The 16,504-nt window shown below is 44.3% G+C and overlaps 1 protein-coding gene across 1 annotated transcript in view; it reads right to left on the bottom strand.

Moving 5' to 3' along the window:
- Positions 1 to 16,504, bottom strand: part of AKAP6 (A-kinase anchoring protein 6) — a 175,902-nt gene that overhangs the window by 75,148 nt on the left and 84,250 nt on the right. Inside the window, exons 8-9 of the mRNA XM_075282957.1 lie at positions 3,944 to 4,083; positions 1,072 to 1,192 (exon numbers count right to left, since the gene is read on the bottom strand). Coding sequence (XP_075139058.1) covers positions 1,072 to 1,192; positions 3,944 to 4,083 — 261 coding nt within the window. The remainder of the gene's footprint in view (positions 1 to 1,071; positions 1,193 to 3,943; positions 4,084 to 16,504) is intronic.

Here is a 16,504-nt window from a genome sequence, read left to right as displayed (position 1 = left end):
GTGAGATATGGCTCTTTTCAGATCCCAGTGGTGTGCCATAACAATAAACCTGTATTAAAGAGGAGCTGTCATCTCTCCGGACATGTCTGTTTTAGTAAATAACTGTATTTCCTACAATATAAAAATTCTGCAGCATCTTTTCTTATAGCTCGGCATTCCTCTGTTATTCTTTCTAGAAACCTAGGAATAAATCAACAGTCTGAGAATACCGGACCACGTAAGGACACTCCTAGGGTTGAGCGATCGGGATCGGAAAAGATCCGATCCCAATGGGCGATTGAGCAAATGTCACGATGTCGGGATCGGCTGGAAAATGATCGGAAATCGGATTTTGAAATCTCAAGATTGGCTCAACCCTAAAAGTGACTTTTCCCATAGAGAACCATTGACTAGGATTGAGCGATCGGGACTGGAAAAGATCAGATTCCAATCGGCGATCAAGCAAAGTTCACGATCGGGATCGGCTGGAAAATGATCGGAAATCGGATTTTGAATCTCAAGATCGGCTCAACCCTAAAAGTGACTTTTCCCATGGAAAACCATTGACTAGGGTTGAGCGATCGGGATTGGAGAAGATCGGATTCCAATCGGCGATCGAGCAAATTTCACGATCGGGATCGGCTGGAAAATGATCAGAAATCGGATTTTGAAATCAATCCTGAAATCTCAAGATCGGCTCAACCCTAAAAGTGACTTTTCCCATAGAGAACCATTGACTAGGATTGAGTGATCGGGATTGGAAAAGATTGGATTCCAATCGGCAATCGAACAAATTTCACGATCGGGATCGGCTGGAAAATATTCGGAAATCGGATTTTAAAATCGATTCTGAAATCTCAAGATCAGCTCAACCCTAGACACTCCCCATTGACAAAAGAAATGGCTGAGGGATGAGAGTACTGGACACACCTCTTTGACAATAAGGAATGTTAACACCCAGTTGTCAGTTTCTTCATAAATAAATATATATATATATATATATATATATATATATATATATATATATGTAGTTTCTAGATCACCAGATCATCAGTATTCACACACCACATAGCTAGGACATTAGTTAATAACCTTGCACATCTGCAAATGTTGCTCTTCAGAGACCAGTAATCCAAGACTGTTCTGCACAGTAGCCTCCATGTCCAGTAGCCAGTCCCAGAATTCCTGGCACTCTCCCTCCAAGTCATGTACACTGCAGAGAAAAGTATGAGAATTGTAAGTAACCAATTCATATACACTGGTCTGCTTCCTGATACAGTATATTAAAGTGTACCTATTGGTCATACATAGTCATATTTTGCCAATATCCCCCCCCCCTTGATAGAGCCCCACTTTTTCCAGGAGACCTGTACAGAGTGAATCTAGCACCAGAAATGTAACAAAACTTCCTCAAACTTTCCGTCAACCATTACATAGAGCGCACAGTGTATCCTGCAGCCACAACTATTCTGTGTGTCCTGTACATGAAGTCTAAGGGAATACAATGTCCATTGATTTATGCACATTGCACTGGCATTACAATTATTACTATCCATTCTAGAGCATCACATATGAACTGCTGTATTGCTCTATTATATCACAACTCCCACACATGAAACTGCAAACAGTAGTAATAGTGATTTCAGCACGATGCGTCTTATAGGTCTTGGACACACAGGAGAGTTGTGGCAGGAGATAGAGCCACCATAGATAAACTGACTTTTAATGTGGGCAGGTATGGTTAATAAGAGGCAATACTGACAGAGAAGAGGCAAGCGGTGACTATGAAGGTCAAACCCCTCCCCCAATTCCTATTATCTGTTAAAAATAAAAAGCGTGTTGCGCTAAGTAAAAGTCTTCACCTGTAAAGCGTAGGTTTTATACCTCTATTTTACTGCTGTTAAAGATGGATTTTACGTCAAATCTGTCAAACAAGCCCTCTAGAGGATCTCTCTGCAGCCCCGCACCTACCTTTCCTAAACCCCCAAAAAGCTCAAATCTCAAAATTTTAAATAAAATAAAGGAATCATCAAATAGGCTTTGAGCTTCGATTTGCTTCAAGGTTAGAGAGGGGCTGCAGACAGAACCATCGGAAAGCTCGTCTGACAGATTTAGCACAGAATGACACTTTGCAGCTTGCTACGTAGTGCAATACGATATATTTTATATACAGTACAATATATTTTATTCTTTTATATCTCTGCTCTTTATGGGGTTAGGCATTTTTATTAGTCCATACAGATAGGCCGCCCACTGGAAATATTGTGAAATTACAAGTGATACTGTATCTTTTTCAACTCCTCCTGACCTATAATATACTGGACTGTATGATTAATGTGACAGGTCCCCTTTAAAGGGTCACTCATTTTTCAGACAACTTAGTCTTTAATAGAGCATGTGATTTTGGACCAAAATGTAATGCATTCTATTTAAAAATGTTTATGTTTTCTGCCTGAAAACCTCTTTAAAGTGGCTGCCACTAGGTGTCTCTCTTCTTGTCAGTGATCTCTTTAGCTGTATCCCGTACTGTATATTATGTTCTTTTGGGCTTTTCTCAGCTATTTGTTTGTTATTTTGAATGTTACTTTACAGTTACTCCTGGCAGAATGACATGCAATTAGATCCTGCACCAGTGGCGTAACTAGGAATGGCGGGGCCCCGTGGCAAACTTTTGACATGCCCCCCCCCCCCCCGACCAACACTTAAGACCTTGACCGACCCCTTCCTACACATTCCTGTGCACTCTATTATGCCCCATAGTGGCCCCTGCACACAGTATTATACCCCATAGTGGACCCTCCACACAGTATTATTCCCCATAGTGGCCCCTCCACACTGTATTATCCCCCATAGTGGCCCCTGAACACAGTATTATCCCCCATAGTGGCCCCTGCACACAGTATTATCCCCCATAGTGGCCCCTGCACACAGTATTATCCCCCATAGTGGCCCCTGCACACAGTATTGTATCCCATAGTGGCCTCTGCATACAGTATTATACCCCATAGTGGCCCCTCCACACAGTATTATCCTCCATAGTGGCCCCTGCACACAGTATTATACCCCATAGTGGCCCCTCCACACAGTATTATCCTCCATAGTGGCCCCTGCACACATTATTGTATCCCATAGTGGCCCCTGCACACAGTATTATCTCCCATAGTGGCTCCTGCACCCAGTATTATGCCCCACTGTGGACACCCATAAACAATTATTATACTCTGGGGTCTTTTCAGACCCCAGAGTATAATAATGGGAGACCCAGGGGGAGAAAAACATTAAAAAACTCTGTTGCTCACCTATCTCCTGGTTCCTACACTGTCGGCCTCCGCTGTAGTCCATCTTCAATGACGTCAGACGTCACATGACCCGGGACGCAGGCCTGAAGCCTGCCCGGATCGTGGAGAGGTAAGTAACAGTGTTTTTTATGTTTCTTACCTCTCCCGGGCCTCCGATCATTATACTCGGGGATCTGAAAAGACCCCTGAGTATAATGATAGTGTTTGGGAGCACACGGAGTCACTTACCAATCCCGGCCCTGCCAGGATCGGTAAGTAAATAGGGTCCGTTACCGGCCGGAGTAACTCCAGCCGGTAACAGCCGATTAAGAAAAAATAAAAAAAACGCAGCAGTAGCGGCTGTCACCGAGCCCCTAACGTCTCTGGCCATGTGGCAGCTGCCTCTGCTGCTATGGCGGTAGTTACGCCACTGTCCTGCACATATTTCAACTTTTCACAAAGACTCGGGTACCCTTTAAATGTCAAATAGGGGGCTTTCTGTATTTTTAGTGAAGTAGCAAGTGTGCTATAGACCTATTTGTATACTGTAGACCCAAAAATCAATGCAGATTCCAAGAGTGGTGCAAGATTTATTACAAAAGATATGGCTGAAGCGACAATATATAGATAAATAATAGGCGTGAAATAAGGTTTTTATGGTTTTGCAGTGGAAGAGATACTCTCACCTGTCACATCTCAGGCTACTCTTCAGAGGAGGAGGATCTGGATGATGTCTATTTTCGGTATACTCTGTGCTGCTCAGCTGCAGTGACATCTTGGTTACTGCATCTCTCTGAGCTTGTAAGGAGCTCAGAGGTTCATTTACCTGCAGAGCGAAGAGAAAAGATAGGTCATAGGTTTCATACAAACACAATATACATCCTGTTCTTGCACAAAAAAATGGAAAAGAAAATCATATCACATAGTCTCTGCAACAAACTGTCAACACAATGGCGCCAACAGTGCCACTTGGTGGCCAGTAGCTGTGATGCACTGTTTGCTACAAGTGAAGTTGTACTTTAGGATTTATGCTACAATGTGCTGGGTCTATGTAGGGAGCAAAGACCTGCACACATATCATAATGCATCACTGTTCTAAATCCATTATACTGTCATTCTGTGGATTGGATTGGACTGTTGAATTGTCTAGCTGCAGGGTGTTGATGGCTTTCAGCTCTGTTTACACTGTTGACAATGATAGTAAGCGAGGTTCGGATTGAGCATGCAGACACCAGAGTGTGAGGCTACAATGCCTTTCAGAGTAGGCGGACCATACCAGTGGCGTAACTAGGAATGCCGAGGCCCCGTGGCGAACTTTTGCCATGGGGCCCCCTCTGAACTTTGCCATGGGACCACCCCCCCTCCGACCGACGCTGAAGATCTTGACCAACGGATCCCCCCCCGCATTCCTGCGCACTCCATTATGCCACATAGTGCATCCTTCACGCAGTATTATGTCCCATAGTGGCCCCTGCACATACTATTATGTCCCATAGTGTCCGCTGCACATACTATTATGCCCCATTGCGGCCCCAATACATAGTATTATGCCCCATAGGGGCCCCTGCACACAGTATTATGCCCCATAGCGGCCTCTGCACAACGTATTATGCCCCATAGTGCACCCTTCACACAGTATTATGCCCCATAGCGGCCTCTGCACACAGTATTATGCCCCATAATGGCCCCTGCACATGCTATTATGCCCCATAGTGGCCCCAATACATAGTATTATGCCCCATAGTGGCCCTTATACACAGTATTATGCCTCACTGTGGACACCCATGAACAATTATTATACTCTGGGGTCTTTTCAGACCCCAGAATATAATAATCAGAGACCCAAGAGCTGATACCAACATAAAAAAAACACTGTTACTTACCTATCCCTGGCTCCACTGCACTCCTCGGTGGTGTCGGCCATCTTCAAAGACGTCCGGGATGTCACATGACCTGGGACACAGGCCCCAGTCATGTGACATCAGGGACGTCGCACAAGTAGGCCCAAAGCCTGTCTGGAGCCCGGAGAGGTAAGTAATAGTGTTTTTTTATGTTCCTTTACCTCTTCTGGGCCTCCAATCACTATTCTCGGGGGGGGGTTTAGACCCCCAAGTACGATAATAGTGTTTGTGGGGCCCGCGGCGTCACTTACTGATCCCGGACACTGCCAGGATTGGTAAGTAAATAAGGCCCGTTACTCTAGCCGGTAACGGCCTACTATGAAAAAAAAACGCTGCGGTAGCGGCTGTTGTCGGGCCCCTAATGTCCCGGGCCCTGTGGCAGCTGCTACCCCGGTAGTTACACCACTGGACCATACGTCATATATTGAGGAATTTTGGTGCCAGATAGACAGTTGTGGCGCAGTCCGTTCATGGACTTGCTGGAGTGAGAATCTTTGGGTCTTGTCCATAAGAGTCGGGTCAGAGAGGTGGTGGAGTATAGTATGGTGGAGTATAGCTGAGCAGGGGTAACTATAAATTGTGTGCTGGGCAAGGAACAAGCTGGTCGTTACATAGATTGTGAGGTATTTGCTGTGCTGCATATCATGGTTTGATCCTATATACATATATTTATTGACTGACCATCCCCTGTACTACAAACAAGGACTCTAATACTGCTGCCATGGTGTTTTAAAGAGGACCTGTCAGCAGATCTGAAAAGCCCAATGACCTACTTTATCTAATAGGTGCTGTCTCTCTGGACATTTTGCTACTTTATTTATCCAAATCCGTTCAGCTATTGCAAAGATATAAGCCCTGTTATTCTCCATGCAAATTAGGGAACAGTAGCCAAGTGGGCAGTAACACTATGGTTTCTCTATGTCATGCAGTGTGTCAAGTTGACTAGTATACCCCAATTTACATAAACACTAAAAAGGCTTATAGCTTTAGAATGGATGAACAGATTTGGATAAACAAAACACCAAAATGCTCAGGGTGACAGCGCTTATCAGATGAGGTATGTCATTGAGATTTTGAGACCCGGTGACAGCTCCTTTTTAAGTGACCCTCAGTAGACCACTGCAACCATCAAGAGTGTGTATGTCAGTGAAGTGAAACCATCAAGTGTGTATATCAGTGAAGTGAAACCATCAAGTGTGTATGTCAGTGAAGTGAAACCATCAAGTGTGTATGTCAGTGAAGTGAAACCATCAAGCTAAGTAACCATGTGCCTTTAAGAATATAACCACCAAGCTTGAGCCTTTTTAGCGTGGTTGTACTGGTTTGCATATCCCGTGTTTCTGTGTAAATTCCAGTGCCAATAACACTCCATGTACTTTCCAACACCCTACCCTAAGATCACAGGATCTGTATATGAATTCTTATGTGTACTTCCCCATTGTATATGCATAGCGATAACTTACTGCCTGTCATAACAATAGTCTTGCGAGACAAGTCAGCTTTCATTACACATGTCTGACCCGAATCTGATCTCACACATGTCTATCTGCCTTATCTGAACTTCTATAAAGAGTATGGCGAGTTCAGACTTAGAAAAGTAGAGTGGCAGCGCTGCGAAAGATAAAATCCACGGCTGTTTTGTCTTGAACACCCGCTGGTTGGATCCTGAATACTGCATTCTTGTCCTGGGGATTTGAGGATTTCAGTGGGGTTTTTATTTTATTATTATTCGTAGCATTAAAAGTCAACAGCTGGACGGCAGACACGCGCATTCATCTATCCCACTGCGGACAGATGTTTTAAATAAAACGCTATTTACATTTGCTCAGATACTGAGGCCCAATGCATAATACAAGCCGCTTGGAACATGCCTTTTGTTATATTAAATTTCTCATCCTCCTGGAGAAGGGAAGTATAAGATTTGTGGGAGATGAAGAGAGGAAATATTTCTTATTTCTGCACATTGAACAGCTGGGGGCGAGGCAGAAGAGATTTAATTACGAGGGTCAATAAAGAGGAGGGCAGGGTTTTCAATGGAATGAATATATATATCAATACATTTGCAGAATGGTTTTCATGTACGCCTGACATATGATCATCCAGATATAAACAAACAGCATTTTCCTTAAAATAGCCATAAATATGATCCCTAGCATTGACTTCTATAGTTAAATTTTCTCATTCGATGGAAGGTTTTGCAAAAGTGACAGTCTATTAATATCTGCCATTAGAACTGCTAAGTAGTTATCACTTTCCCAGAATTGCAAATCAATATAGAACAGTAAGGACTCATGTACACTGGCACAGATCCTGGAAAACAGTGCACAGAGTCTGGAAAACAGTACACAGAGCCTGGGAAACAGTACACAGAGCCTGGGAAACAGTACACAGAGCCTGGGAAACAGTACACAGAGCCTGGGAAACAGTACACAGAGCCTGGAAAACAGTACACAGAGCCTGGGAAACAGTACACAGAGCCTGGGAAACAGTGCACAGAGCCTGGGAAACAGTGCACAGAGCCTGGGAAACAGTGCACAGAGCCTGGGAAACAGTGCACAGAGCCTGGGAAACAGTGCACAGAGCCTGGGAAACAGTGCACAGAGCCTGGGAAACAGTGCACAGAGCCTGGGAAACAGTGCACAGAGCCTGGGAAACAGTGCACAGTCTGGAACACAGTGCACAGAGTCTGGAAAACAGTGTACACAGCCTGGAAAACAGTGCACAGAGCCTGGAAAGCAGTACACAGAGAATGGAAAACAGTGCACAGAGTCTGGAAAACAGTGCACAGAGCCTGGAAAGCAGTGCACAGACCTGAAAAACAGTGCACAGAGAATGGAAAACAGTGCACTGAGCCTTGAAAACAGTGCACAGAGTCTGGAAAACAGTGCATAGAGTCTTGAAAATAGTGCACAGAGTCTGGAAAACAGTGTACAGAGTCTGGAAAGCAGTGCACAGAGAATGGAAAACAGTGCACAGAGTCTGGAAAACAGTGCACAGAGCCTGCAAAGCAGTGCACAGACCTGAAAAACAGTGCACAGAGCCTGAAAAGCAGTGCACAGAGAATGGAAAACAGTGCACTGAGCCTTGAAAACAGTGCACAGAGAATGGAAAACAGTGCATAGAGTCTTGAAAATAGTGCACAGAGTCTGGAAAACAGTGTACAGAGTCTGGAAAGCAGTGCACAGAGAATGGAAAACAGTGCACAGAGTCTGGAAAACAGTACAGTGAGTCTGGAAAACTGTGCACAGAGTCTGGAAAACAGTACACAGAGTCTGGAAAACATGGCAGGAATGCAGGATCTGCAGCCTTTTTTGGCCCAGTAATGAGCCAAGGATTCACACCCGGCCTACTCAAGATCCGCCCTGGACCACACATAAACTAAAAACATGAGAGAGATATAGCGAGGTATAATGGAAGCAGAAAGTCCACAGAGGAAAACTCTGTGAACTTTCTGTCAAAAAATGCTGCGGGAAGAACTGCAATGAGTTGCAGCCGTGGTTTTTTCTGCAGCGCTTTTTGGTTTCGGGATGCCGCGTGGGGCCTTATGGTCCATATGGAAAAAGAATGCAGCATGCTTTATTTCAGTCAATATTGTGGACAACACAGACTTCACTACCCTTGGAGAGACACAGACAGTCTACAGCATCCTCCTGGTTTGTCTGCTCTTTGGACAAGGACACATATATGAAAACTGTTGTGGATTGTTGTGGATGTAATGTAACTTAAATTTGCAGTGGATTTTGGGGCAGGTTTCACCTAGATTCTGCCTCCCATTGTGTTCAATGGGAGGAAAAGATCGCAGCAGGATGCTGAAAAAATAAGCAACCTGCATGAGTTTACTGCACATTCCGCTGCTTGAATCTCCCTGCTGGCCCATTCATCTGCTGAAAGGCGTAATGGAATGCCAATGCCCTACATTGGCTAGATCGCGGCCGAATATGGCAGCGGAAAATGAAGAGGAATTCCTGTATGAATTTACTGTAAAGGCCCCACTGTCCTCATTGGCAGTCTCAAGTCAATGGTAACAATACGTCAGAGTGCATGAGTACTAGTTTGTATGGTTATACATTAATATATCCCCTAGTAAGAATTTTTTGAATAGAAAATTGATTTTGCTTATGTCATGAAATATTAAATACCATATATAAATATATTTTTGATTCTCTATATAAACATATGGTAATACACTTGGGCCACCCTTGCAGCATGGAGAAAAAAATGAAGATATAAAGTAGTAGGCGGTGCCACTGAAAATTCCCAGTCTCTAATAGTATCATGTAGTCCTGGCTTGATTGACATCCCAGACGCCAGGATATGTCATTACAGGCCATCTCCAGAATCCGTTACTTCTAGTACATGTGCAGTGATGCGCACCAGTACACTGTACAAGTCCCAGAACTGACTTGTAATGATGCTGTGAAGCATCAATTGAATGGAGTCTATCCCCTCCCCCAAGAGTATTCAATTGTCACCTCTATAAAAAGAACCTTTAAGTCTTATGCAAATGAAACAGTTGGTGCACTGGGGGCGGGCCTTCAGCCCTGGGGGCACCTTCCTTGTTGCTCAAGAAGTAGGATGGGTGATGTCATAGCAGTGGAAGGATCAAATCTCTCTCTAAGGGGTGACAGAGGAAAAAAACTGGTAGGTGTCTGAGTGGCAAAAGCAGTGCTCCAGGGAGCTGAAGGCCCGCCCCTAGTGCACCAATTAACTAATTTGCATAAGACTTCAAAGTTTTTTTCTCCAAATATACAAAAGTGACATATCTAATAAAAGTTGTTCATCAATGTAATGTGCTCTGTACTAGGGTGGGGACAGTTGAATATGGGGAGATGTTAGACTCTCTGAAGCCAGCTGCACACCGGTGGCCGTGAATGAACGGCACGGGCGGTGCATGAACAACACATGGATGCTTCTGTGGCCCCTTTCATTCAATGAATAGGAGCACACCCGCAAAATCAAAATCGGACAGGAACAGGACCTTTTCCATATTTTGCGGCCCGGACTATCGGCCCGCACACATGACTTTGTAATTCACAGTCATGTGTACGAGTCCATAGAAAGGAATGGGCCAATGTGCTATTTAAGCGTTCCGTCACATTTCTATATGAGGCAAAACAGGCCACAATTCCCCAGGAGGCTCGTTTTACCTTTTTCTGGATCCGTTATCTATATTTGAGACAAGTCAACCCTGATTGTGTATTCTTGAGCTATGTTGCATAAGCATTTCTAATGTATATGAAGCCAATGTGTTTTGGCAGTGCAGTTCTGCAGCCAGTACATTACAGTAAAGCATATTAGTGAGTGATGTGACTGACAAAATATGGTGTATAATGGGATTTCTATCCAAAATGTGTTTATGCTAAGCTTCTCTTGCCCTAGTTGTGCGAACTGCTCTATTTCCAGACAGCAATCCTCATCGTGCATTCGTAGATACTAGATGGTTATCTAAGAGAATGTGCACCCTGTATACAGCTTAAAGGAAAGAGTCTCCAATATGTTCATTTATTTACTAAAATCATTTCATTTTTACTAATATAATAGACTATTTATTCTATATTCTATATAATATATATTATTATTCTATTTTCTGTACATAATTATGTCGGCTGCCATCTTGCCTGAGCTTCTTCTGCTCTCATAGCAATAAGTGATATGGTTTACAGCATAGTCATGGCCATAGCTATCTTTATGGCCAGTCTGGAGAATACTGTAGTTGGGTGAACGAATCGTATTAAGGCATGTTGGACCGGAATAGTCCAAATTTTTTAATTTTTTTTTCACAAAGGCAAACAAATAGAGATTTGTCTTGGGAGGAATAAATTGCCCGCTATTACACTCTGGGATTTCTTCTCTTGTTTTTTTTCTTTTTCTTTTTTTAATGTAGATTGTGAGCCCCATATAGGGATCACAATGTACATTTTGTAGAATGAGAAGAAATCCATGCAAACACAGGGAGAACATACAAACTCCTTGCACGTGTTGCTACTGGTGGTATTCAAACCCAGGACTCCAGAGCTGCAAGGTTGCAGTCAGTGGAATAACTAGGAATGGTGGGGCCCCGTGCCGAACTTTTGACATGCTTCCCCCCCACCCCCCACCCCCCCCGACCAACACCCAACGAAGACCTCGACCAAATCCCCCCCTCCCACATTCCTGCGCTCTCTATTAGGCCCCATAGTGGCCCCTTTACACAGTATTATGCCCCATGGTGGCCCCTGCACACCGTATTATGCCACATAGTGGCCCCTGCACACAGTATTATGCCCCATAGTGGCCCCTACACACAGTATTCTGCCCCATAGTGACCCCTACACACAGTATTCTGCCCCATAGTGACCCCTACACACAGTATTATGTCCCATAGTGACCCCTACACACAGTATTATGTCCCATAGTGACCCCTACACACAGTATTATGCCACATAGTGACCCCTACACACAGTATTATCCCCCATAGTGACTCCTGCACACAGTATTATGCACCATAGTGGCCCCTGCACACAGTATTATCCCCCATAGTTACCCCTGCACACAGTATTATGTCCCATAGTGACCCCTACACACAGTATTATGCCCCATAGTGACTCCTGCACACAGTATTATGCACCATAGTGACCCCTACACACAGTATTATGCCCCATAGTGGCCCCTACACACAGTATTATGTCCCATAGTGACCCCTACACACAGTATTATGCCCCATAGTGGCCCCTGCACACAGTATTATGCCCCATAGTGGCCCCTGCACACAGTATTATGTCCCATAGTGGTCCCTACACACACTATTATGCCCCACTGTGGACACCCATGAACAATTATTATACTCTGGGGTCTTTTCAGACCCCAGAATATAATAATCAGAGACCGAAGGGGGGTACCAACATAAAAAACAATGCTACTTACCTATTCCCGACTCTGCTGCAGTCCTCGGTGGTGTTGGCCATCTTCAGTGACGCAGGCCCCGATCATGTGACGTCAGGGAGAGTCACAGAAGTAGGCCCTAACCTGCCCGGAGAGGTAAGTAACACATTTTTTATGTTACTTTACCTCCCCTGGACTTCCGCTCATGAGGTTTGATGTTTGTGGGGCCCGTGGCGTCACTTACCGATCCAGGCCACTGCCAGGATCGATAAGTAAATAGGGCCCGTTACTGGCTGGAGTAACTCCAGCCGGTAACAGCCTATTAAGAAAAGAAAAAAAAACACAGCGGTAGCGGCTGTCGCCGGGCCCCTAATATCCCGGGCCCTGTGGCAGCCGCTACCCCTGCTATCCCGATAGTTATGCCACTGGCTGCAGTGCTAACCACTGAGCCACTGTGTGGCCCCCCAGGATTGCTTCTCTAAAAAACATTCATACTCACCTTCCATTACCTTTTTTGGGGTCTACTTGCAGAGTTCAGGCCCCTCTATCTACCTCATCGGTGAGGTCTGGTGCTGTGAATGGGCCTCAGCAGTGATGCCGGGCACACGACTTCGCAGGGGAGCACCTGACGTTACCGAGGAGGCAGATACACAGGGCGGACATTGCGAGGAGGCTGAAAAGAGGTAACTGAAGGTGAGTATGAATTCAGCGTACTATCAACTTTCTTGTTGTATAAAAAACTGCATGTGCCCGAGGACATGAAAGGTCCTCTTTAAGCATCTTATCCAATGTGAAATAGTAAAGAGAAGAGACAGAGACTGACAGAGGACAGTGAAAAGACTTTATGTAGGTTACACAATGTCTAGCTGCCTAAGGAGTAATTCAGAAATATACTGTCCGTGGCCACTTTAGGCTTCATTCACACTTCATGGTTTTATTGTAGTTTTGCAAAGGCTCGCCAAAACTGTATAAAACTTTATAAACATTGACTAATGACAGTTTGGCAACACACTACATGTGGTAAGGCCAACTTTTAGCATGAAACATGTGGTCTAGCCTGCTGTATGTTTGTATACAATGCTTCCTTGGGACACATTATATCCCTTAATGTCACTGGAGCATAATTTTATTGTCATAGCTTATCTAAGGCTGCCGACCATCCCTGGACTGGTCACCACAAGCTGTGTGATGATGCCTGTTTTGCACAATGTTCATGTGACTCTAGGCTTAGGCCAATTTTAGGTGTCTTTATTATGGGCATAAGTCTAATCTACCAGGGACATTAGGGGCCCGGTGACAGCCGCTACCGCTGCTATCATTATACTCGGGGGGTCTTTTCGGACCCCCAAGCATAATGATTGGCGGACCGGGAGAGGTAAGAAACAAAAAACATGTTACTTACCTCTCCACAATCCTGCCAGGCCTCCTTCCTGACGTCCTTTCTGACGTCTCTGACGTCACATGAACCCGGCCTGCATCCCGGGTCATGTGACGTCCAACGTCATAGCAGAAGGACGGCAGCAGAGAAGACAGCGTAGGAGCTGGGGACAGGTAAGTAACAGTATTTTTTATGTTTTTATTCCCCCGGGTCTCCGATTATTATACTCTGGGGTCTGAAAAGACCCCAGAGTATAATAATTGTTTTTGGGTGTCCACTATGGGGGATAATACTGTGTGCAGTGGCCACTATTGGGGTACAATACTGTGTGCAGGGGCCACTATTGGGGTACAATACTGTGTTCAGGGGACACTATGGTGGATAATACTGTGTGCAGGGGCCACTATGGGGGATAATACTGTGTGCAGGGGACACTATGGGGGATAATACTGTATGCAGGGGCCACTATGGGGCATAACAGAACGCGCAGGAATGCGTAGGAGGGGGTCGGTCGAGGTCTTCGGCGTCGGTGTCGGTCGGGGGGGGCCCCATGTCAAAAGTTCGCCACGGGGCCCTGCCGTTCGTAGTTATGCCACTGCATGCATGTAATGATAATGGGGCTGGCCAGTACTTGCGGCCATAATACAGCTGTACTATATGATGATTCAATGACATTGGCCTTAGAATAATTTCTATAGATTTTACTACAAGCAGGTCTACTTTTCTAAAAATGTTCCCGTATTCCATAAAGTGACTGTGTCCTGCCTTTGCTCGTAATGGATGGTCTGCCATAGCGATGGATTTTAGAGGTTAACAGGCTTTATCTACTATTTAAATGCAAAGAAAAATTAAGAGGAAAGAAAAGAAATGATGTTTTAATTGAGATATTTTGAAAAATGAAGGCAGCGTTTTAGGCAGGTGCAATGCAGGATCCCATTAATATAGGTAATTAACATTAGCCTCTGCTTTAATTAACATGCACACTTTAATTAGCAAAGCATTAGACAACATTAGAAAAAATGGATTTTCACACTGCCAAAGATCATTGGGAAAATCCGAACATTGTCTATTTGGGCCATATAAATTGCACATAAATACATTCTAATTATATAGAGGTATGACCATAAAATATTAACTATGCTTGGAACTAGTAACATAAAACAAACATTGTATCATAATTCTAAGTCAAGTGCGGGATAAGATACATAATAGTGGCTGAAGATGCACAATATTCTATACACAACTGGGGCGTAGGCATAGGGCATAGGGGCATAGGGGGTGTAAGATGTCTGGATCACACTTGAGCTCTGGAGCCTATGGGGGTCCAAAGGCCGTGTTACCGCATACAAGTATTATAAATGGTAGACCATTTTATAGATCTTACATTGTGACCTAGGAACTTCCGGTTAAGCAAAACCCTACACCTTAGATCTGTATCGGCTGAACCCACAATCCCATCCACTTTGCAGGTAATGTAACACGTGGTGTAATTTGCCACAGTGTTTCCACTGCAGTCAAAATGCCGCATATATGCAACGTGGGGCTCTGACCTTAGGGTGAGTTCAGATGGGATTTTGTGGTCAAGATTTTGAGGCCGTATTCGCCTCAAAATCCTGACCAAAAAGACGGCTACCATTGAAATCAATGAGAGCCGGTCAGGTGTTTTTTTCCGGGAGCCGGCTTGTTCCAGCTCCCGGAGGCAAGGTGCTCATTCTTCAGGCCGTTTTGCCTCACGATTCGGCCTGAAGACACTCCCTCCTCTCGACTAGGCCCATTCATTGGGCCTAATCTGGAGTGGAGCACACAACTGGATGCCGGTGCAGTGCATCGTCATTCAGTCGCGGCTACCTGTATTTTGGATCGGAACCTGAGGCAGCCTCCGCCTCAGGTTCCGGTCCACAATACCACGTCTGAACTTACCCTTAGAGTATGCATTGTGATGTTGGCAAAAAAAACTAAACTTTTTTTTATCCTTTCAACAACAACATTAGAATTCAGTCTCCTGTCATGTGGCCGGCCGATCAATGATGGAAGCGAACGATCCGACTGTCAACATTAACAACTAAACTGCCTGATCAGAGGGTAGTTTAGATGTTAAAGAAAGAAGCATTGTGAGTCTGTACAAGTTGGAGGATGATTGTCCCAAAAGTGGCCAATCACTGGTATTTTTGTCTGACATCTGGCTGAAAATTTCCATCCTCGCCAATCTGTTTCCGGCAGACGAAAGTCTGCTGTCAGCGGGTTGCAAATGGCCATTTGTGCCGTCTTCAAGCTTGGATTACGCCATGCTTTACATTCTGTTTTGGTCAAATTTACCAGCATTTATCAGAACACAAAAACAATGTAATGTCCTCCAAAAAGATCCTGGTTTTTTGTCCAAAAGAAGTCAGTATATGCATAGGATACTGTTTTCTAACCTTGAAATAAACCATGGTGTGAACAGAGCCTAAATAATATATCAATTGTGCAGATAGTTTGAATCTTTGTAGACGATACAGCAATAGAATAGGAGCTCGGAGATCGGTTTCTTCTCGTTTTACAGAGTGGTCAGCGAAGTCTTTTCCACCTTGACTTCAAACACCCCCCCTGGCAGGGAAAGGGTTATTTTTCCCCTTCCACCCTCACCAGTCATCACACGTGGTAAAATGACCTTGTATTTCATTAACTGATAATGAAATGGATTTATTCCGCTAACGGTTTTAATTAAAATGCTGGAAGTATTGACTCTGTCTTCTCATCCTGATTCCCCAAGATGAATAATAAAAAAAAAGGGAAATAGAGTGCTGAATGTGGGAGACTTCCAGACAAGAGGGGGTGGGGGGGTGGTAAGAGCACGATACCATCTAACCATTTATATCCCATCCCTACACTCTCGTCATTTCTCACTGCAAATCGGTTTGCTAAGGTTTTTGATGTCTAATTGTTTTATTTTTTTACATTTAAATCAATTTCTGCTTACCTGAGTGTTTAATTAAAAAATGTTATTTTTAAGTGTAATTAAACTGACTATTTCTGGAAGAGAAATTCACTGCTTGCTGTAGGAAAATAGGACAATATTTTAGTTGGTTTGCATCACGGCGGATGATTATTGTTGAATTTCGGAGACG

The sequence above is a fragment of the Leptodactylus fuscus genome, chromosome 7 (genome assembly GCF_031893055.1).
Source record: "Leptodactylus fuscus isolate aLepFus1 chromosome 7, aLepFus1.hap2, whole genome shotgun sequence".
In the NCBI taxonomy this organism is placed as follows: domain Eukaryota; kingdom Metazoa; phylum Chordata; class Amphibia; order Anura; family Leptodactylidae; genus Leptodactylus; species Leptodactylus fuscus.
This window is presented reverse-complemented; position numbering and strand designations above follow the sequence as displayed.